The sequence below is a fragment of the Zalophus californianus genome, chromosome 15 (assembly GCF_009762305.2).
Source record: "Zalophus californianus isolate mZalCal1 chromosome 15, mZalCal1.pri.v2, whole genome shotgun sequence".
NCBI classification, from domain to species: domain Eukaryota; kingdom Metazoa; phylum Chordata; class Mammalia; order Carnivora; family Otariidae; genus Zalophus; species Zalophus californianus.
In genome coordinates, this window is record NC_045609.1 from 47,456,700 (window position 1) to 47,481,045 (window position 24,346).

General features: G+C 45.8%; 1 protein-coding gene across 3 annotated transcripts in view; it reads right to left on the reverse strand.

The window, feature by feature from the left end:
* Positions 1-24,346, reverse strand: part of VSTM4 (V-set and transmembrane domain containing 4) — a 99,142-nt gene that overhangs the window by 43,310 nt on the left and 31,486 nt on the right. For all 3 annotated transcript variants that reach the window (XR_003520381.2, XM_027596545.2, XM_027596546.2), the window contains exons 4-5: positions 18,896-19,003; positions 9,295-9,328 (exon numbers count right to left, since the gene is read on the reverse strand). Coding sequence is in view for 2 of the 3 variants with exons in the window: in XM_027596545.2 (XP_027452346.1) it covers positions 9,295-9,328; positions 18,896-19,003 (142 nt within the window). In the remaining variant the exon portion in view is untranslated. The remainder of the gene's footprint in view (positions 1-9,294; positions 9,329-18,895; positions 19,004-24,346) is intronic.

The following is a 24,346-nucleotide window of genomic DNA, read 5'->3' on the forward strand; positions in this document are numbered from 1 at the left end:
GCAGAACCTTGAGAGGCTCCCTCTGGCCCAGCCTTCTGCTCCGGAAGAGCACTTAGCCATGGGAAAGGAACAGCCTTTCCCAGCCCCAAAGTCATCGCCACCCCTCCCAGGAGATGGCAACTTCCGACTTCGGGAACGACACACATTCAAGATGAGACTCATTTTCCTTCTGTGTGAACTCCTTGCAACAAGTCATTGAAACCCCTAGGGTCTCCAGGTTCTGCCCCAGTCACTCGGCAGGCCTTCTCTTGGTGACTGCAGCCTCAGCACCAGCATGGCCTCGTCCTGAGGGACCCTCCCCTGCCTGAGGGTTTCCGTTCCTAGCATCCTGCCCTGGCCCTGAGCTCTCTGCCCATTCTCCCGAAAGAGGAAGTGGTCAGAGGACAGAGAAGAACACTGATGCTGATAATAGCTGGAGACTCTATGGGCCCAGCCGCCCACTGCCAGAGCACAGATGGAGCTGGGATCTGGGAGCCCCCCGGCATGACAGGGACAGGAGGCAGAGCACAGAGCTGGCCAGAACCAGCTGGAAGGCAAGGACTGACCAGTTCACTAGCGAGGCACCATGGCAGGGAATCTGGGCTGCCTGAAATCAAATTGGCCCGAGGCTCTGATCAGGAAGATGAATACAAGTCAGCAGGGCTCCTCTGCATGGTCCTGGGGGGCAGTGGAGTAAAGGCGAGCTTTCCAGAGGTTGATCTGTGGGCTGGTCCAACAAGAGACATGCCCATGGAGACAGCTTGACTCGGGCACTCAGACAGACTCACTGGAAGCCACAGCTGGAAGAGGTGCAGCATCTGAGTGGGCCTCTGTAGTCATCCCTGATATCTGGGAGGTAGCCCAGGCCTGGGGAAGACCAAACTCTCCTGCTCACCAGGCTGGGGAACACTCTGACTGTACTTCCAGCCTTAGCACCAGCTCAGAATAGGGGCAACCCGAGGGTAAGACTTAAGAGGGGCAGGCAGGAGCCCAAAGGCCTGGCACTGCCTGCGAACAATGAAAAGCCAGACAGGAGCCCACAAAGCAAGCAAATCCTCAGAAGCACTGGCAGGCTGGCCCCTCACAGCCTCTGAGCTCCCCAGCCATAACCCACCCCCCCCACACCTGAAATGCCAGTCCTGAGGGCCCTGTGGAGCACATGCTTTTAAAAAGAAACAAGCACCTTTATGGAGAGATAATTCAGTCACCATAAAATTCATTGATCTTAAGTATACAATTCAATAATTTTTGGTAGATTTATAAAATGGTGCAACCATCACTACAATCAATTTTTGGAACATTTCTATTACCCCTAAAAGTTCCCTCTTGCCCATTTATAGTTAACTCCTTCTCCCACCTCAGCCCTAAGCAACTATTTTCTGGTCCTATGAATTTACCTTTTCTGGACATTCCAAATAGATGGTATCATACCATAGGTAATTTTTTGCATCTGGTTTAGTTCGTTTAGCATAATGTTTCTGAGGTTCATCCATGTGCAGAATGTATGAATGTATAAGCAGTTTGTTCCTTTTTATTAGCAAACTGTATTTTATTGAGTGGACTTCTAAATGGTGTTTATCCATTCACCAGTTGTTGGCTATATTTAGATTGTTTCCAACTTCTAGTTATAATGAACAAAGCAGCTGTGAACAACAGTATGTATATCTTTGCGTGGACATATGTCTTCATTTCTCTTGGGCAGATTTTCTGGGTCATATGGTAAGTTTATGTTTAATGTTTTAAGATACTACCAAATTGATTTCCAAAGCAGCTACACCTGTTTAAATCCCCACCTGCAACAAACAGGGTTCCAGTTTCTCCACATCCTCACCAACACTTGACATTGTCTTTTTATCATCATTGCAGCAGGTGTATAGTGGCATCAGACTGTGGTTTTATTTGCACCTCTTAATGACTAATGAACATATTTTCATGAACTTGTTAGCCATTTGTATATCTTCTTTAGGGACCTAACTATTCAAATCTTTTTTGTCCAGTTCTAATTGTGTTATTTGTCATCTTATTATCGAGTTGTAAGAGTTCTTTATGTATTTTATCCCAGCATTATTTGTTGAAAAGATCATGCTTTCTCAAATTTTAAAATAATTTTTGAAGGGCTGGTATTATTATTTCCTTTAACTCTTGATATATTTCACTGGTAAAGTAATGTGGGCCTGGGCCCATTTCGGTTGGAAAGATTTTAGCTAGCAATTCAATTTCCTGACTTATTACAGGTTTATTCACTTTATAGCTTTGTTTTTAAATCCATTTTGGTGATTTGTGTCTTTCTAGGAATTTTTCCATTTTATCTATGTTGTCTAATTTGCTAGAATCAATGTGTTCATAATATTTTCCTATAATCCTTTTAACTTTTGTTGAGTCTGTAGTGATACCCTTTTTTTTTCTTTTAAGTAGGCTCCACACCCAGCACAGAGCCCAACACAGGGCTTGAACTCATGACCCTGAGATCAAAACCTGAGCTGAGATCAAGAGTCAAATGCTTAATCGACTGAGCCACCCCAGTGCCCCAGTGATTTCTTTTTTGCTTCCTGATTTGGTAATTGGCTTTTTCTCTTTTTTATTTTCATGTATAGTCTAACTTAAGATCTGTCAATTCTATTGATCTTTTTAAAGAACCAACTGGTTTTATTGATTTTTCTCTGTGCATGTGCGTGTGTGTTTTCCATGTCATCGATTTCTGTTCTAATCTTTATTATATACTTTCTTCTGCTTACTGTGGATTTCACTTGCTCTTCTTTTTCTAGTTACTTATGGTGAAAGCTTAGGTTATTGATTTGAGGTCTTTCTTCTTGTCTAATATAGGCATTTAAAGCCATAATTTTTTCTTTAAGCACCACTTTAGCAGCATCTTATAAGTTTTGATGTGTTTTGTTTTCACTTGTATTTAATTCAAAATATTTTCTTTTTTTTTTTAAAGATTTTATTTACTTATTTGACAGAGAGATAGTGAGAGCAGGAACACAAGCAGGGGGAGTGGGAGAGGGAGAAGCAGGCTTCCGCTGAGCAGGGAGCCCGACATGGGGCTTGATCTCAGGACCCTGGGATCATGACCTGAGCCAAAGGCAGATGCTTAATGACAGAGCCACCCAGGCGCCCCTCAAAATATTTTCTAATTTGTCTTGTAATTTCTTCTTTGTATTATTTAGAAGTGTGTTGTTTTAAATTTCAAAACGTTTGGAAATCTCCCAGATTACTTTCTGTCATTGATTTCTATTTAATTCTGTTGCTCAGAGAACAAACTTTGTATGATTTCTTATATACATAAAATTTGTAAATTTACATGGATTTGTTTTGTGGCCTACCTATATGGTCTGTCCTGGAGGATATTCCAGTGCACTTGACAAGTATGGTTTGTGGTCATTGGGTAGAGTATTCCACGTCAAATCAAATTGCTTGATCTTCTGTGCCCTTGTTGATTTTCTGTTTAGGTATTCTATCAACTACTGAGAGTGGACCATTGCAGTCTCCAGCTATTCAATTTTGTTTTTCTTCATGTACGCTGAGACTCTGTTGTCAGGCCCATATGCATTTATAATTGTTGTATCTACCTGGTGTGTTGACCCTTCACAATTTGTAATTTCCTTCTTGGTCTCTAGTCATATTTCTTGTCTTAAATTATATCTTATCTCTTATCTGATATTAATTTAGCTACCATCTCTCTTATTGTTACTATCTGCATGGTATTATTCTCTTCCTTTGGGTGCTTTCCATTCGCCACCGCACATGTGTGTTGCGTCAGCTAGAAATGCACTTGCCCCAGCTGTGACCAAAAGCTCAGGCTAGTGGAGCTGTTGGGCCTCCCTGCTCAATGCCCCTGAGAAGATCACCTCTACTGACACTGCTGCTGAACATGAACACGGCACACTGCTTCGAGTCACATGCATCCCTTTCTATCACAACAGAGTATCTAGGGGTCCTCACAGCACCCTCTGCCCTGAAAGAAGCTCACCAAGCAACCAGGAAGAGTATCAGAGCAACTGGAGGCCAAAACCCCACCGAATTCCACCGTTGTCAGCAGCAGCTCAGCAGTTTTTCAAGTATAAAAGCCTCTCAGTTTAGTACATACCTTTGGCCTTTCCAGAGTGCTAGAATAGTTACTTTTGTTGATTTTGTTCAATTTTATAGTTGCTTTTTTGGGGGAGAGGACTTGATGATCTCCTCAGTTGGCCATAGTCAGACATCTGTCCCAGGGACACATGCATTTGCACTCACTGCCTGGCAAGTTCCACAAAGCAGGGATTTCCGTCTCTTTTCTTCACCGTTGGACTACTCTAGACGACGATCTGGTAGAGTGTAAACTCTCAATAAAAGAAGTTTGCATTTTGATTTTAGTAACAGGGTTCCTCTGGATCCCAAATTCAGCAGCAGTAACACAAAGCAGTCAGGTATAGGGACTGTTGGGGCTGAAAACAGGATCTGCCAGGGACATCCAAATTCACATTTAACTGAAGTTTTTATGAAGGTAATTGTAGATTCACATACAGTCATAAGAAATAAAGCAGAGATCCTGGGTACACTTTACCCATTTTCTCCCAGCAGTCTCCTAAGAACCAGATTTTGATTCACTGATTTTTCTCTATTGTCTTGCTATTTTCAATTTCATCAGTTTATGCTTTGATCTTTATCATTTCATTCCTTCTGTCTGTTTTAGGTTTATTTTGCTCTTTTCCTAATTTCCTGAGGTGAGACTTCCCGATTGTTGATTTTAGGGCTTTCCTAATTTCTTATGTAAGCATTTAATGCCATGTATCTCCCCATCTGCACTACTTTAGATGCATCCCACATGTTTTGTTATGTTTATTCTCATTTTTGGCCAATTCTCCGTATTTCTTTATTTTCTTTGAGACTTCCTCTTTGATCCATGTATTATTTTTAAAGTGTGTTGTTTCATTTCCACATGTTCATATGATTTCTATTGCTTTAAATTTGTTGAGGTTTGTTTTAAAGCCCAACATTTGGTCTAAGATAGACTAGATCTTATGGTGAATGTTCTGTGGGGGCTGGAAATACAAGTGTTTTGCTGTTGGTGGTCCAAGTGATTGATATGTATCAATTTGGTCCTGTCAGTTGATTGTGGTGTTTAGATCTTCAATACCCTTGCTAACTTCCGTCTAGAAGGTCTACTGGCTGCTGAGAGGGGTTGCTGGAGCTGCCAACTGTAACTGTGGATTTATCCATTTCTTCTTTCAGCTCTTTCAGTTTTTGCTTTATGTAACTTTGTGGTTCTCCTGTTTGGTGTGTATACATTTAGGATCTTTATCTTCCTGGTGGATTGATCCTCTCATCATTATCTAATGTCCGTCTTTGTTTCTAGTAAGTTTCTCTGCCCTGAAGACTATTTTATCATATTATTAGTATACCCACTCCTGATTTGTTTTGATATTGTTTATGTGGTATAACTTTTTCCATCTTTTTATTTCAACCTACCTAAGTCACTGTGTTTGAAGTGAGTTTCTTGTAAAGAGCATGTAGGTGTTTGTGTTTTTTTTAAATCCACTCTGTCAATCTCTATCATTGGACTGATATATTTAAACTGTTTAAGTTTTAAACTATGTAAGACAAACAGCATGTTAGCAATTAAGTCTGACATCTTATCTGTTTTCTGTTTATTTCCTGTGGTTATCATCCCTCTGTTCCTTTAATTTACTGGAACATATTTTAGGATTCTAGCTTTATTTTTCTATACTGTTTTTGAGTGCATTTTTTCATAGTCACTTTAATGGTTGCTTTGAGCATGATAAATAAATGTGTGACTTACCAAATTTCTATCACTTTCAATGAAGTGTAAAAAGCTCACTCCTATTTAGGTAACTTTCCCCTCCCCATTTCTAAATATCTTAATGCTCTTCCTGAGTATCAGATGGTTTTATAATTTTTGTTTTGATTATAAAATATTATTTTTAAGACTCATGAGGAAAAGAAGAGCTTACTTATGTACCAATATTCCCACGCTACTGTTCCTTCTTCCTTCCTAATGTCTCAAGGTTTTTTCTTCTATTTCAAGAATTTATTCTAGCCTTTCTTTTAAAATAGGCCTGATAGTGACAAATTCATTCAGTTTCCCTTCATCTGAGAATATCTTTATTTCCCCTTTATTCCTAAAAGACAGTTTTGCTGGATATAGAATTTGTAGTTGACAGTTTTTCTCTTTCAATATTTGAAAATATGCCACTTCTTGGGCTGCCTGGTGGCTCAGTCAGTTAAGTGCCCAACTCTTAATTTCAGCTCAGCTCATGATCTCAGGGTCATGAGATCAAGCCCCTCATCAGGCTCTGCGCTTAGCAAGGAGTCCGCTTGCGATTCTCTCTCTCCCTCTGCCCCTCCACCCTCTACCCTGCTCATGCACTATATCTCTCCTTTGCTCTCTCTAAAATAAATAAATAAATAAAATCTTTTAGAAAAGAAAATGTGCCACTTCTTTCTGCCTTCCATCAATTCAAAGGAAAACTGCACAGTCATTCAAATTTGTGTTCCCTGTAAGTAATGCACTGTTTCTCTCTGGTTGCTTTTAAGATTTTTCTTCTTTAAATCAATGCACAGAAATCAGTGGCATTCCTATACACCAACAACAAGACAGAAGAGAGACAAATTAAGAAGTCAATCCCATTTACAATTGCATCCAAAACTGTAAGATACCTAGGAATAAATTTAACCAAAGAGGCAAAGGATCTGTACTCAGAAAACTATAAAATACCCATGAAAGAAATTGAGGAAGACACAAAGAAATGGAAAAGCGTTCCATGCTCATGGATTGGAAGAACAAACATTGAGGATGTCAATGCTACCTAGAGCAATCTACACATTCAATGCAATCCCCATCAAAATACCAACCACTTTTTTCAAAGAAATGGAACAAATAATCCTAAAATTTGTATGGAACCAGAAGAGACCCCGAATAGCCAGAGGAATCTTGAAAAAGAAAAGCAAAGCTGGCAGCATCACAATTCCGGACTTCCAGCTCTATTACAAAGCTGTCATCATCAAGACCGTATGGTACTGGCACAAAAACAGACACATAGATCAATGGAACAGAATCGAGAGCCCAGAAATGGACCCTCAACTCTATGGTCAACTCATCTTTGACAAAACAGGAAAGAATGTCCAATGGAAAAAAGACAGTCTCTTCAACAAATGGTGTTGGGAAAATTGGACAGCCACATGCAGAAGAATGAAACGGGACCATTTCCTTACACCACACACAAAAATAGACTCCAAATGGTTGAAAGACCTAAACGTGAGACAGGAGTCCATCAAAATCCTAAAGGAGAACACAGGCAGAACCTTTTCGACAGAACCTTTTCATCCGCAGCAACTTCTTCCTGGAAACACCGCCAAAGGCAAGGGAAGCAAGGGCAAAAACGAACTATTGGGATTTCATCAAGATAAAAGATAAAAGATAAAAGCTTTTTATCAAGATAAAAAGCTTTTGCACAGCAAAAGAAACAGTCCACAAAACCAAAAGACAACCGACAGAATGGGAGAAAATATTTGCAAATGACATATCAGATACTGCATGGCTAGTATCCAAAATCTATAAAGAACTTGTCAAACTCAATACCCAAAGAACAAATAATCCAATCAAAGAAATGGGCAGACGACATGAACAGACATTTTTTCCAAAGAAGACATCCAAATGGACAACAGACACATGAAAAAGTGCTCAACATCACTCGGCATCAGGGAAATCCAAATCAAAACCTCAATGAGATACCACCTCACACCAGTCAGAATGGCGAAAATTAACAAGTCAGGAAACGACAGATGTTGGCGGGGATGCAGAGAAAGGGGAACCCTCCTACACTGTTGGTGGGAATGCAAGCTGGTGCAACCCCTCTGGAAAACAGTATGGAGGTTCCTCAAACAGTTGAAAATAGAGCTACCATACGATCCAGCAATTGCACTACTGGGTATTTACCACAAAGATACAAATGTAGGGATCTGAAGGGGTACGTGCACCCCAATGTTTATAGCAGCAATGTCCACAATAGCCAAACTGTGGAAAGAGCCAAGATGGCCATCGATAGATGAATGGATAAAGAAGAAGTGGTATATATACACAATGGAATATTATGCAGCCATCAAAAGGAATGAGGTCTTGCCATTTGCAACGACGTGGATGGAACTGGAGGGTGTTATGTTGAGTGAAATAAGTCAATCAGAGAAAGACACGTATCATATGACCTCACTGATATGAGGAATTCTTAATCTCAGGAAACAAACTGAGGGTTGCTAGAGTGGTGGGGGTGTGGGAGGGATGGGGTGGCTGGGTGATAGACATTGGGGAGGGTATGTGCTATGGTGAGCGCTGTGAATTGTGCAAGACTGTTGAATCACAGATCTGTACCTCTGAAACAAATAATGCAATATATGTTAAGAAAAAAAAAAAAGAAGATAGCAGGAGGGGAAGAATGAAGGGGAGTAAATCGGAGGGGGAGACGAACCATGAGAGATGATGGACTCTGAAAAACAAACTGAGGGTTCTGGAGGGGAAGGAGGTAGGGGGATGGGTTAGCCTGGTGATGGGTATTAGAGAGGGCACGTTCTGCATGGAGCACTGGCTTTTATGCACAAACAATGAATCATGGAACACTACATCAAAAACTAATGATGTAATGTATGGTGATTGACATAACAATAAAAAATTAAAAAAATTTTTTTTTCTTTGTCTTTCATCATTTTCTTCTTACCACCTTTCAGAGTCCTCCTTTGGTTGACATTATTTTCAGGGTTTATGGCTGTGCTTAGCAGGGAAGAGCAGGGAAAAACTGACCTATGCCATTGTGTCTGAACCAGAAGTCTCAAATTTCTAAACGCTATGAGTTTGCATATAACTGTTATGTTATCTGTGAGGTGTGTTCCACCAGCTAGAAGGCTAGCATCTCAGCACATATATTTCTAATGGCCACATTCTGCAGAGCAGGGCATAAGGCAAGCAGGCACTGGTGGAAGGGAATTAGGAGGATTTGTGGTCAGAAGGCATCAAAGTGGTTCAGTCCAGCTGCTAGTTTCTTCCTAAAGAGGGGAAACAGTCCTCCAGGAGCAGGTGCCAAGACTCCTCCAGCATGTATGTTGAACCAGCATGAGCCATATTTTCTCTGGACCCTCTGGGGGTAATAACCAGAGTATGGAATCTAGAAACATGCAAGTGCATGAAGAACACATGTTTTTAGGCCAATCTGCAGACTAACATGCAGACCCTTAGGTAAAGATACAATTTTGCCAATTTCTTGGTAATATCAATAGAAAGTAAAATATCAAAGAGTTTCATTTGAAAAAGAAAGAAAATATTCCTACCTGTTCTGAGGACATTTCACCAAATAATGTCTCGCTGTAAAAAGAAAAGAAATAGAAGATGGTAAATAAATGTTACTTTAGATATATATGCTCCAGGAATCCCCAGGAAATGTAGGTGCCCAGGCATTGCCCAGATGTTGGTACAAGCCTCTTCTTGGGGCTTTCATACTTCTCTTTGGATGAGTAGAGCAGAACCACAGCACAGACGCCACATTGACTCGCTACTGTTCCACACCTAGATTGAGCCAGGCATGAAACCATACACCCCAGACCTCCTAGTTTGATAACCCAAAACAGTCATTCTTTTTTTTTCCAAGCCAGGTTAAGGTGGGTTCTAACCTGGAAGGTCCTGGAGTAACAGTCACCCAACTTCGAAGCTCTGCCTTAGTCACGAGAAAGACTTTGGGGACAACCTGTTTCCACTTAGATGCTCGTCTCTGTAAACTGGCTTTTTGTTCTCTGATCAACGCTCTTCCAGGGGGGCCCTTGGAAAAACAGTCTTAGAGCAAGACATCCTCCACAGTAGGTCTCATTGAGAAAAAAAAAAAAAAAAACAGATTCTAGCAGCAGAGGAAAAATAAGAATACCTAGGCAGTTATCCTAATAAGTATCCAATCTAAGCTCACAACTGAGTTCACTTCAAATAGAAGTAAAGCCATGGGCCACAGAGTTGGGTTGTGCATCATTACATCGATGGCCCCAACGAATCACACCTCCCTGTGTCTATCTACAGCCCTGTGAAACTCCAGCCCCACACTGGGCTCGGCCGCCAGATGTGCTTTGGCCAATGAAACAATAACCAATATGTCACAAGCAAAGGCATAACAGGTCCCTGTGCTCTGAGGTTTGCTCATTTGCTCTTTCTCTCATTGCAGGGAACTCTTCTGCTACTGCATAAAGAAGCCTGGCTAGCCTACTGGGAGATGAGACCACATCGAACAGAAGCAAGTCATCCCAGCTGAGGCCCCAAAGCAGCCAGGCCCCAGCTGATCCACCAGCAGGCTGCAGCTGCAGGAGCGACTCCAGCGAAGACCAGAAGAAATGTTCAGCTAAGCCCCGCTGAAATCGCTGACCTACAGAATTGTGAGCAAATAAAATCATTGTTGTTTTAAGCTACTACACTTGCAGTGATCGGTCCTGCAGGTGACCAGGGCAGGTTCCAGACCAGCATGACAGAGTCTCAGCTGGAGAGAGGGCTTTTTAGGTTTACCTGTTACAACCCCTTATTAGTGCATGAACTCTTTCTGCATCCTGTTTACTAAGCACCTATTCTGTGCTGGATAATTTACAGATGTAGCAATAATAAAACCATAATTAGTATTTACTGAACACTTTGTATGTTCCTGGCCTGACTCTAGGCTTATTAAATAAATCAGTGATCATTTGTCTGGAGTTTGCAAACCAGTGGGCACTCCTAGGAAGGGCAGTTTTAAGGAAATCAGTTTCTAGATCCTCACCTAGCATGGTGTTCTTTCCTCAGAATTCATTCTCCCAAAACATGCCTGAGCTCTAGCTTTTATCTTTTTCCCTCCCTTCCCCATCACAGCACTGTTTCTCTCCACAAAATCGAGGCACACCTCTTGCCCATCCTGACTTATACTATGAAGGTGAAAAATAGGAGGCACCAAATGAGAAATGATTTGAAATGCTGGGGCCAGTGTTGAGAAAGCAAATGACTAATGACTGGGCAACTAAACCTTTCACCAGCAGAGAGGTTTCCAATATTTTGCTTTTGACAAGGATTAAATAATGACCTAATCCAGTTGTCAGCCAGTCGAGTATTAAACATCATGTTCAATGATAGATCATATACCCTTGCATGAATCTGCTTAATAACGGAATTCAGCATCATTTCTATTCTTAGTAATAGAGTTCAGCATCAATTCCATACTTTAAAAAGTAGGAATAGAAATGATGCTGAATTCCGTTATTAAGCAGATTCATGCAAGGGTATACGAAGTAAAATAAAAATTTATTTTAATAAAAATACATTTCCAACAAAATGTTCTTCTTATGATTGATTATCCGAACTGATAATATCTATGGAGTTTTGATTAGTTTTGTACTCATTTTCCAAATCTTACTAATTGTGCACTATTAATAACTCAATACAAAAAAACATATTACCTAGAAACTTATGGAATAAGGAAATTTAAATTTTCTTAATTTAAATTTGTACACACATTATTTTTACAGAGAAAGGTAAACAAAAAAATGGTATTAAAGTGGGATAAAATTTGGGGGGGAAGTAGATTGAAGATAAAATTTCAAGGAGAAAAAGTAACGATATACAATTTCTAACAGCTAAAACATGTTCATAGAGTCTTTTTATTTATTTTTTATAAAGATTTTTATTTATTTATTCATGAGAGACAGAGAGACAGAGAGAGAGGCAGAGGGAGAAGCAGGCTCCCAAGGAGCAGGGAGCCCGATGTGGGACTCGATCCCAGGACCCTGGGATCATGACCTGAGCCGAAGGCAGATGCTTAACCGTCTGAGCTACCCAGGTACCCTATAGAGTCTTTTTAAATAAAGAGAGGTAGTTACTAAATTCATGACATTTAGATGTAAAGAGATTTAACCATTTCATTTTAAGATGTCAATATTTGTGATGCCCTGGAAATTACCTCCTTTGCAACAATTTACATTTATGATGAAAAAGTTTAGACATCAACAAAAAATGTTCAAGGGTGCATAGTTTTTGAAATGCTTTTAGGTGCTATGCAAGCAAAACTGTTTGAAGACCACAACTTTGCATTTGAATTCAATCTTCGCAAAAACTTTGTCATTGCACCTAATTCTACGGTGGAGGGCACTGAGGCACAGAGAGATTAATGACCTTGACTAAGGTCACACAGCGGTGTTATGGGCTGGACTGTGTCCCTCTTATGTTGAAGACCTAAAACCCAACACCTCAGAATGTGACTTAGTTGGAGATGAGGCCTTTAAACAGGTGATTCAGTTAAGATGAGGTCACTGGGGTGGGCCCTAATCCAACATGACTGATGTCCTTCTAAGAAAAAATTAGGAAACAGACAACTGCAGAGGAAAGACAGGTGAAGACACAGGGAGAGGACAGCCACCCAGAAGCTTTACTACGGCAGCCCAAGCAAACTAACACACCTAGGAAGGGACAAAACTGGGCAGCCTGACTCCAGAGCTCTCTTGTAACTACTCCTTACCATTCTCAGAGTTACTGGGGGGCTGGTATTAGCGCTCCTACAGATGCAGAGAATAAGTCTCAGGAGAAATGGCTGGCCCACTGTGCCACAGCTGGGCAGGGCAGAGCCGGGGCTAGAGTCCTAGAGAATCCATGCACTGACCTGTATTTTGGGAAATCCAGTCCAGGGGCAGTGAGGTGAGCAGCCTGGAGATCAGGAAGCCAGGGAGCAGGAGGGCAGGCCACAGGGGAGGGGGCTGACTCAGAAAGACCAGGAGCCCAGTGAGGATGGTCAGTGCCGGGCACAACATATGCACCTCAGCCAACACTTGCTGACCGATGTTTATAAGGTCTCAGACTGGTAAACACAGGGCCGATGTCCCTTTAATGAGAGGGACTGCCAGGGAACCAAAAGTAATCCTGCATACCAAACATTAAGACTTACGTGCACCTGAGAAATAACCCTTGCCCAGAGTCACCTTTAAATATATGTAACCTAATCAGTGCTGACTCCAGAGCTAGGGCTGCCCGAGAAGCAGAGCCTGTAAAGACAAGCATTTCAGTACAAAGAGTCTATGTGGGACTCGATCCCAGCAAATCCACTGGAGAGGGGGGAAAGTGAGACCAGGAAAAGAAGGAAGCCAATAAAGGGGGGTCCTGGAGCCAGTCTCCATCATGAGCCATGACCTCCCACCCAGCATACTTGACCCAGAGGTTCCTGGCTCCACACAACGCAACCGTACTGCACAGAAATGAAAACTCAGGACACACTTCTTTTTCAATGGTGATCTTAGGATCTTTAGGACTTTAAAGACTAAAAGGAAGGACTGCTTTTATCACCTCTAGGCTCTGGGGCTACCCTTTCTCTGCCTCCTCAGCCAGGGTGACACTGCTCCCAGCCCCCAACTCAGGGCCAAACCTTACAGATGACCTGTCCAGGCTGAAGACTGTGTCCTCCCCATCTGGGCCTGTCTCTGTCACCATTACCACCCCCAGTCGGGTGACTTGGAGTGGAGGTAGCCATGCTCCCCCATCCTCTCAGGCCCTGGAGCAGTGTTGGGGCCTCAAGGAATAGCGGACCCTCCCCGGTCTTTCCCCTAATTTGCCTGCACCCTCTCCAGACCCCAGGCCTTGCAGAGACCCTGAGATAGGACCCATGGATATTTCTGCTCTGTTCCCCAAGCATCTCCCACACTGTGCCAACACTGCGACAGGCCCCTGCAAAAGGTCCCGTGCGTTTGCAGAAGGAGCCAGAATGACTGAGCACTGTGCTCTCCCGGCCTCCTCCCCAGCACCGGCAGGGAGCCCAGTGGCCTGGAAAAGGACCGTTTGCACTTCCCTGGGGGGAGAGATAAGACCAGGGGTGTGCCCCACTTCCCGTCAGCCCTTCCCTTTACACAGAACTGGGCTCCCGTCATGTCACATCCAAAACCCCAGGCCCTCCAGGAAGCAGCCCTGCCTTGACGGTGCTTCCGGCGCCAACACTAGGACAGGTGAAGCCATTTCTCTGGGTCACCAAGTGGTAAACTGAGAAGGAGAATGGGGTTTCCCATCACCTGTTCTCTTGCTACAGAGAGCCATTTCATGGCCACACGAAAAGCACTGATGGAAAGCAGCAGCACATAAAGTTGTGTGTCTAGAGACTTGTCCTATATGGAAGTCGTGGGCCCCAGGCTGGCACTCGAAATACACCTAGTCCCAAATGAGAAGTGCTGGAAGCATGAAATCATGCTGGATTTAACAAAGGAATGTAAAATATCTCATTCAGAATCTCTCTATTGATATTGTCAAAATGCTATTTTAGATACAATGAGTTAAATAAAAGAGATTTTTTTTTTTTTTTTTTTTTTTACCTTTTTACCTTGTTAATGTGACTACTACAAAAATGTCCAATGACATACGTGGCTTACAGTGTATCTCTACTGGGGACAGTGCGTGGGGTAGCTCTGCTTGCCCTTGCTGTCGGGATGGCTCATCCCACAGTCACCATGACCGTGATGGAAGGTTGTGGTTTGGAAAGTGAGCTGCACCCGGGAGAAGGTGCTCCCCGGAACTGCCCACACCAAGGACCGGCACACCACACTGGGAAAAGCATCCCCAGTGGATGTACGAGTAAGAGAAACTCTTAACCCCATTTTACAGTGAGGACACTTGGGGACGCAGGACGTTTACTCGGGGCCTGAAAAGACCCACTCTGTAAGCAAAGGAGCTTGGATCCACGCTCCAGGTCCCGTGCTCCCACACTACGCTCCTGGGGAGGCTGACAAGCACCAGCACAGGGAGGGTGGGCCCGCTTCCCAAGGCGGCAGTGGGCCCACGAGAGCCAGCCAACCTTCCCACACGTTCTGAAAACCAAGTCTGCATCTCAGGAGTGTGTGGTGAGGAGAGCTCATGCTAGGGATTGTCCAAGCGTCTGTGACACCAAGCAGGTGAGCCCATCAACTTCCCCAAGGCCCCAGGGTCTCCCCTCTGCTCCTCATCCACAGCCACCCCACTCCCTGCACTGAGCCTCCTTCCTGCACCGAGCCTCCTCCCTGCACTGAGTATGGCCGTGACAGACTCCTTCTTCCCTGTACCTCTGGGAGTAAAGATCATAGGCTCTTTGGCCCCATTGCCATGGGGAAGCATGGAGAACAAGTTTGCAGCAGGGGAACAAGGGGGTCTAGCAAGCTCCAGGAAGCCCTGGCTCCAGTGTGAGGGTTCTAGCACAGCACGTGCAAGCTAGACTGACATCTCACAGACACAAAGAGTAGCGACAAAGGAGCTAAGCCCCTCTCCTTCCACCTGGTTCTAGTGTGCCTTCAAACTGCCCTTGTAAGAGTTCAGACAGAGAAGGTTGGGGGATTGCTGGGGTCCCCTCAAAGCAGCGAGTCTGGACTCATTCCCAAACAAGTGAAGGCCACTGGAAAGCAGTGTGCTTGAGGAATAACTCAGGGCTTGGTCCTGGGCCACCAGGACTGGTGTTTTCCAGGGTGACTCAGAGCCGCAGAGGCCCTGGGACAAAGTTCCAGGCACCCCGGGACTAACAGCCAGGACGAAGACTCCCAGCTCCAGAGAAAGTGGAAAGCAAGTAACACATGGGTGCAATTAGCTCCAGCTCAGGTGAATAATGAGCACCCCAGGAAAACAAGGCAGAACAAGGCTGGGGTGAAGGCAGAGCAGTGGGAATGAAGAGAGAGAAGGACGCTGGTCCCTGGCCCCCCAGCTTCCGGGCTGGGCTTTGTTTACCTCAACACCCTCCAGGGGATCGCTTCGGGAATGGAGATGGCTGCTCCAATATCCTCTTTGAAGACAGATCCTGCTGAAGGAGCGGGAAAGCAGGTGTGGGGCTCACCTCGGCTTTCCCTGTGTATGTGAGCAGCCTACAGACCTGGATGCTCTGTGGTTCTTACATAGGCAAGAGAGCTTGGCTTTCCTCCAGGTGGCCAGGATGCAGAGGGCCCAACCCACACATAGTGACAGAAAACCCAGAAAATGTCCATATAACAAGCAGGTCTAGGCCTGATTGTATTTCTGTGGGTACAGGAAGCATATCTCATCTCTGAGTTTCCTTTCAAGATAGTAATGGGATCCTTTCAAAATATTTCTTATAACAAAGATGGGTACAGAGTAGGAGAGAGTTCAGAAGAACCAGCTGTAAGGCCTTGCTACTCAAAGTGTGGCCTCACACCAACAGTGGTGGCCCCACCATGATCTCATGAGACGTACCGAATCAGAATCTTCATTTGAGCAGGTTTCCCAGTGAACAGTCTGCTCCTTAAGGTTCGGGCAGCGCTGTGCAAAGGCTCCGGGGTCCAGGTGAGGGGTAACCCCGGGCCCATCACGCACAGTCCTCTGTCCCCAGTCCTGTGGTGGCTGGGAGGTGCCTGGCTGCTAGCACCCCATGGGGCAGGACCTGCCCGGCCTGGGCTACAGAATGCCAGCCTGCTGTAATAAAGCCAAGCTCCCTAGGGGCTACAGGAGCTATGCTTGCTGTTTGGGAAGGACCTTGGCAGCAACTACCATGGAAGGCTGAAGGAAAATTCCTTGGCAAGGCTGGCTCCCAGATGGTGAAGGTTTCCTTGAACAGAAATTTCCTCGGAATCAGGCTGGGCTTGGGCTCCGGCACGCCCATTTCAGGACTTTCTCAAGCTCCTCAGCTGCGTCCTCTTGCAAACGGGAGCAATAGGGCCTGTCATTCCAGACTGGCAGTGAGGATTACATAAGAACGTGGAGGAGCCAGTGAGCAGTATGGCCCTCAGAAGGTGTCCCGGAGAAGCTCTTGAAAGCTCAGTCGGGTTTTGCGACACTGTATGCAGGTGCACACGAGTCTGTCCGGGCCCGCTCCAGGAGGGACAAGGGTGACTGGGATCTGGGTTCTCAGCGGCTGCGTGTGAGGCCTGGAGTATGTGTCTCAGTCGGCCCCGTTGGCTCTGGAGGAGATGGATGTCTCCTGAACGAACTCCTTTGCTTTGATTCCCTCACCCTGCCTATGAACTAACAGAGCCTCCAGCTCAAGGCACACTTCCCTGCCATGCTCCTGAACCCAGGCAGAGGTGCCTTTGGGTCAAGACAGGCTTGGAGACTGCTTATGTGGCTTCCAAACTCCAAGAGTTGGGAGCAAAGCAGCTGGGAAACAAACACATTTGTCCCCCATCTGTTGGGAATTTGTCATAAGCCAAATTCCAAGGAGAGTGGACCAGATGACAGGCCTGCGCCTTCCTCGCTATTCTCCTGAAGGGGGCGAATGCATCTGCACATGTGCACCACGTCCCACAATCTCACAGGCATAGGCAAGGGTTTGCAATGGGAGACAAGCTTGGGCACTCTTGACAAGGTAGGCAGATGCTGCAGAGGAAGGCTCTCAGGCACAGCACAGAGGCTGCCCGGAGCACTGTAGGAAGGGTATGGGCCCTGCAAGATCCGCCACAGACCGGGCTCTGTCTGCAGCACTGAGTGTGCTGGGTGTCTCCGTGCCCTCTCCACCCTGACTGGCCCGGATGGCTGACCTCCCTCCACGCCCTGCCCTCTGGCTCCTAGTTGGTGAGAGCCAAGCAAAGACAGCAGGACATCCAGAGGACAGGGGAGAAGGAAGGGCTGAGGAATGAATGTTCCGGTTCCCTCCCTGCTGCCCCCTGGGTTGGCATTGCCCGGGTCTCTCCTCTAAGGCTCCCACTGGTGACACTTCTCCCACAGCGGCAGCTCTCGCAAGTTCCCAGAGCCTCTCCTGTCCTCGTCTCCTAACCCTGCGATGCCAACAGCTTGCTGCAGGCTGGTCCCTGAGCGCACCCCCGCCCTCCCTCCGGGGTTCCCTGTGCCCTGCCTGCTCCTTGGTGGGGAGGCCCTCCAGAAGCACTGCTCCGTCTCCCTGTTCGAGTGTTCCCTTATGCTGTGACTTCCAAATCTAACACTTCCCAGCTCTGTGACCTCAGGCTGATGTGTAACTCTAACCTCATGTCATTGTACACGCAGGACCCTTAAAAGAGTCAGAATAGGTTTTGTGGTTGCTGTTGTTGTTGAACTTTATCCTCTCAATAATCCCATGAGACTGGCACACTAGCGCTTTCCCGTTAGATGGGAAAGGTGAGGCTCAGCGGGTAAGTCATCAGCTGGTAAGTGAAGAGCAGCCATCTGAACCATAGATGGTCTAATTCCAGAGCTCAGCTGTCATCCACGTCATCTCGGGGAGCTCCCGCGTCCGCACCTGCTTTGGGAATGCAGAAGGGGGGCAGGGAGGGTATTTCAGAGGAAATGTACGGGCTCTGGTGGAAAAGAGACATTGAGGCTTGCTGTGGGGTGGGGGCTGAGAGGGAAAGCAGGCAGCCTGCATAGGGAGGTGAGAGTCGGAATCCCCAGAACTGTAATCATGAAAAGAGAAAGAGCAGAGCAGGAAGGGGCTGAGGACAGATCTAGGGCGACAGGGATACCGACAGGAAAGGAGATGGAAGTGACCCCTCCGGGTGGGCGGAGCCTTCCTGACCCTGCCTGCCTGCCTGGCGCCACGCTGGTACTGTAAGTAAATAATGAACACTCATAAGCACATGCAATCTGAGGGAGGCAGGGTCCACCCCAGTTCGTTTCATAGATGAGGACCTTGAAGTTCAGGGTGGCTAAGGAACACGTCTAAAATCAGTCTTCTGCGGCAGAGCCCGAATCAAAATCAGGTTCATCTGACTCCACAGCCCCGTCTGGGCGAATGAGAGGTAAGCCGCCCCCCGCTGCCCCCAGAGACCGCAGAAGGATGGGATTTGAGAAAAAGAGAAATTTCAACGTGGGCACAGCTGATTTTAGCAGAGTCCAAGGGAGACACATCTCCTCACTCGCTGTACTCACCAGTCACAGGGACATAATCCCTGACTCACAATGCATTTTTCAAACAAGGTTATACTTTGCCCAGCATCTTCCGCCTGTCTGTGGTTCGGCTGTGCTCCCACTCCAGACATGACTTATTGGTTCTCTTACCTCTGGCTCTCCTCTTGCTAAATACAGACTGCCAGATGATGGTCAGGGTGAAGAGGACGACACTGAGGATCCCCACACAGCACACGAGCACAGCATATATGTAGAGATCTGAAGGCAAGGACACAGTGGGGCGTTGTCAGGACGAGCCACATCGGAGGAGAGGTACCAAGTAAGATAAACCTCATACATTACCAAAAATTAACTCAAAATAAACCACAAGCTTGAGTAAAAAATATAAACTTTGGGGGAAAATATAGGAGAAAAATCTTTGGGATCCAGGATTAAGCAAAGAATTTATTTTTATAAATATATTTTTTAAGGACTTCATTTATTTGTCAGAGAGAGAGCACAAGAGCACAAGCAGGGGGAGTGGCAGGCAGAGGGAGAAACAGGCTCTCTGCTGAGCAAGGAGCCCAACTCAGGACTCAATCCCTGGACCTGAGCCGAAGGCAGATGCTTTTTTTTTTTTTTAAGATTTTATTTATTTATTTGAGAGAGAGACAATGAGAGATAGAGATCACGAGAGGGAAGAGGGTCAGAGGGAGACGCAGACTCCCTGCTGAGCAAGGAGCCCAATGTGGGACTCGATCCCGGGACTCCAGGATCATGACCTGAGCCGAAGGCAGTTACTTAACCAACTGAGCCACGCAGGCGCCCCGAAGGCAGATGCTTAACCGACTGAGCCACCCAGGCTCCATAAGCAGATACTTTTTTATACTTGACACTGAAAGCATCATCCATATAAAGAAAACTTGATCAATGTGATTTCATCAAAATTAAAACCTTTTGTTTTGGAAACACCCATAAGAAGAGAATGAAAAGACAAGCTACAGACGGGGAGGAAATATTTGTAACTGTATATCCAACAAAGGACTAGTATGTAAAATATAAAGAACTCTCAAAACTTAACAGTAAAAAAATAGACAACCAATCCTACTAGAAAATGAGCAGAAACAGAGATATTTCACTAAAGAGAATATACAGGTGGCAAATAAGTTCATGAGAAGATGTTCAACCTCCTTAGCCATTTGAGAAATGCAAATTTAAACCACACTGAGCTATCTCACACACCCATCAGAACAAATAAAATAAAAAATAGCGACAATACCAAATACCAGGAAGGATATGAGTAAACTGGGTCACTCGGCATTGCTGGTGAGAATATAAAATGGTACAGCCACCCCAGAAAACAGTTTCTTAAAAGATACATCTACAAATACCCTTCAACTCAGCAACTGCACTCTGGGGCATTTGTCCCAGAGAAATGAAAACTTCAGTTCACACAAAATAGCAGCTTTATTTACAGTAGCCCGAAACTGGAAACTGTCCAGATGTCCTTCAGGAGGTGAATGGCTCAACAAACTGTGGTCCATACACACCATGGAATACTACTTAGTGATGCAGCAATCTGGAACTTCCAAACAATGATGCTAAGTGTGTATGTGGGGGGAGAGAGGGGAAGAGCTCCCAGAAGGCTACATACTGTATGACTTTATTTACAGAACGTTCTTGAAATGACAAAATTACAGAAATGGAGAACAGATTAGTGATTGCCAGAGGTTAAAGAGGGAGTAGCTGATGGGGGGAACATGGGTTTGGCTATAAGAAACCCTTGTGGGGATGGGAATGTTCTGTATCTTGGCTGTATCAATGTCAACATCCTGGTTACCATGTTGTACTAGAGTTTTGCAAGATGTTACAATGGGGAGAAATTGGGTTAAGGGCACAAATGGGTACAAGAGATCCCTGTAACATTTCTCAGAACTACATGTTAATCTACAACTCCCAATAATTTTTCTAAGTTAAACCATGATCATATATGTCTCAGTCAATTTGGGCTGCAATAACAAAATACCATCGACTGAGCAGTTTAAACAATAAACATATACTTCTCACAGGAACAAGGTGCTGGCAGAACCGGTATCTGGTAGGAGTTCTCTTCCTGGTTTGGGGACATTTTCTCTTGGTATCCTCACATGGCAGAGAACAGAGAGAGACCAAGCAAGCTCTTACGGGGTCTCGTCTTATAAGGGCAAATAATCCCATTCATGAGGGCTCCACTCTCATGACATAATCACTTCCCAAAGGCCCCATCTCCTAATACAGTCATATTAGGGGTTAGGATTTCAACATATGAATTGGGGGGGGACATCAACCTTGAGCCCATAACAACATACATCCATTTCTTAAACTCCAATGATCAACCTCATCACCAGTCTGACTGGTAAAATGCCGACTGCTCAGAAAGGGAAAGGGAAGCCAAACGCCTTATTTTATCCTTTTCTGCAGCAAAAAGCTACAGATGTTTGAGCTTAGCAAAAATGTTTTTCTACTGACTTAAATTTCTTGAACCAACAGGCAGTTCTTATCAGCCATGTTCAGCACTGTCCTAAGTACAAGAAATATAACAATGGATATTTAAAAGTCTCATCAAGAAATCAGAGAGCAGTATGGCATTTGCGACAATAGAAGTGTGCGCCCAGTACTAGAAACACACAGAGAAGGAACTCAACTGGCCTGAGGAGGTCACAAGGAGCTTCAAAGAGGACTGGGGCTCTGTGCTGAGTCATATTTAAAAAAACACAGAAAATGCAAAAATATATAGAAAGAATAAAAACAGAGAGAAACAGAGTGAAAAAAATGTATCAGATTAATATAAGTGGCTTCATGGGACCTTATTACTGGCCACTCAAAGTGTTTCTAACTGCTCCCTATAATAAATGAGTATGATGAGCATTCACAAACTCAAAGCTTAATGCACCTCTCATATTAGGTTTTTAAGATGAAGTCCCTAAAAGTGCAATTGTTGAGTCAACAGGAATGCACCTTTGTAAAGCCCTTGGGACCTGGAGAAGCAGTTAGTTAAGTGTCCAAACGGAAAAAGCAGCATGCTGGGAGCGGCGGGGGGGCTGGCTTCCACAGTGAGCTAGAGACGCAGGTGAGGCTGCAGTCAATGAGAGAGGAAGAGGCGGGATGGGATAGAATCAGACATCTCAGGTTCCTTTCAACTCTCTCTTCCCTGGCTCACACCCCAGGAGGCTCAGTGTAGTCTCTGACCCAGAGTCCACGAGGTCCTCCCATGGTCTTAGGCTCAGTCAACATTTTTGCCTAAATTAGTCTGAGAAGGCTTCTGTTCATGGAACTTAGGAGCCTGAATTAAAAGTAAAAGAAGTAGAAAGCACAGTAGGATAAGGCTGCAGGTGAAGGGAACACCTGCCCTAATATTTAAGGGAGGAGGAAGGTGGGTAGGAAGAGTCTGCTACAGAGAGAGCTGGGAGTCAGTCACAGAAGCAGAGGAAGACTGAAGTTCAGAGTTCTAGAAGCCAAGAGAGTAGATGGTGTAAGAAAAGATTCTTTAATAGCATCAAGTGCTGCCGGAAAACATCCACTGGGTTTTCCTGCTCAGAAGCTACTGGAAAAGTCCTGGGGGAAAGCCAATTCTGTGGGATGGTGGGGGCCGAGCCAGATTACAGGGGTCGAGGAGTTCAGTGGCATGTGTGGAGTTTGAGACAGCGGAAACCCTCTCCTACCACAAAAATCAAAACTCCCCTTCTGTATAGACATCTGTGTCTCAGACACGTGGGCTTTGCAGATTCACCTGGTGAGAGCTCTGAATGGTCAGAGCTAGGGGCTGGGGTCTCCATTTAAACAAAACTCTGAAAGCTAGAACAGGGGTCACAGACCAAGATTCATGACAGGACACGGCATGGGCCAGAACACAGAGAACATAGGGCCAGTCCCAGATTTACATGCAGTTGAGCGAACTGCTCCAGGACCAGAACTGCGTAGCCATTTCTGTCTGGCACGAGATAATGGCAAATAATGCAGTCCTGTTGCCAGGCACGCAGACGTGGGGCAAGAGGACACAACATCTGCCTCTAAGGGACTCCAAAGATGCTGGCCCCAGGACCAAAACAGCAAGGGCCATCTGGCTTCAGTCTCATTCTTTGTTGGAGAGACAAACCGTCTCACTGAATGAAGTTTCTGGACCACTGGAGCAGAGCAGTGTCCTCCACGAGCTCCCTCCTCATTGGAGCCCTTTCCTTGGTTTGGAAACTGTGGCAATCAAGCAGGGACAAGGTCGTGGTGCGAATCTCCCACAAGCGTCCCCAGAAGCACACGGTAGGCATCTGTGGCCCGCTGTGCCCCGGCAGGAGGCGAGGGGCTCCGAGAGGTCCACGCTCTGGTTTCAGATCACAGCCTCTACCATGTGGCACAGAGGGGGCTCTCCACAGGCAGCCCCAGCTGCAGACCATAAAACATCTGGCCAGTCCGGAAGGCTCAGCTACACAGCCAAGCACACAGGCTCACGGGTTGGGGACACTGGCCGGCAGGCACCAGCTGCCTGTGTGCGCATCCCCACAGGCCTGGGAGCAACTGCGCCTGCTCTCTGTTGTGTTCCTGAAGCTACAGGAACCTGAGCAAGGGTCACCTTGCCGGAGGAGAAAAGCTCAAACAGAACTTCTGAGTTTCCGGATGGGGCAGCACCCAGGACCCCAATGTTCCAATTTTTTCCCTCTGTTCCGAGAGTTCCTGTTGCTGCATAAAGACAATTGCCCTGTTTTAGCGGCTCAAAACACTGAAACCACCTCCCCGATTTTCTCTGCAAACAGAGGTAGAACACTGAGCCATTTAAGCCAGGGTCAGAAACACCTAGATCGAGCACTGCCTTGCCGCCGGGCGAGCCCTAGAGTAAAGCTGCGCTCTGCCCAGCAGAGGCGGCCGCGACTCTGCTCCAGACAACTGTCCTCCGCCTGGAAGCCAGCCCCATGCTGCCTTATCTCCGCCCTTCCCTCAACCTCCTTGCACACACCTCTCTAATTATAAATGTTGGCTCAGAGGTTTTAAAATTCAGACCACACCGGGCCAACAATGCTTGTCTGGAGGCTGAATCCAAGCCTTCAGATCCAAACTGAACAAAAACCTCTGCACTTAACCCAATCTGGGGTTAGATTTTTTAAAACACCTCATATACCTGCATCCTCAAAATCATTCTAAAAATCTTGTTATGTTCCTCAAACTCATGTGCAGCTTTGTCTTCTGCCATCGGACTTCCAAAGGCACCAATGTCACTTTTAGGCTCAGCTGCAAGCCGCCATGCAGAAAATGTCACCCCCCACCACCCCAGCCACCCCAGCTGCCCCAGCCCAGGCCTCCTTGAAGTAGATGGCCGGGCGGCAGGCTGGAGTGACACTCATGCGGCAGGGAGGCCAAGACGGCGGGGGGGGGGGGGGGGGAGGGCGGCACAGTGAGCTTGTGTCAGCTCCCCACTCCCAGAACACCAGGCCCACCACAGGGCAGGCAGCACCTGTTGCTGGGCAACCCGGAGGCCAGCTGGGATATTCCGCGCTGCTTGGAGGCCGGGTGGCCCCAGCATACCTCCGCACACTGAAGGAAGCAACTCTCCCAGACCACTGACTCGAGAAAGTCCATGTCAGTCCTCTACTCTTC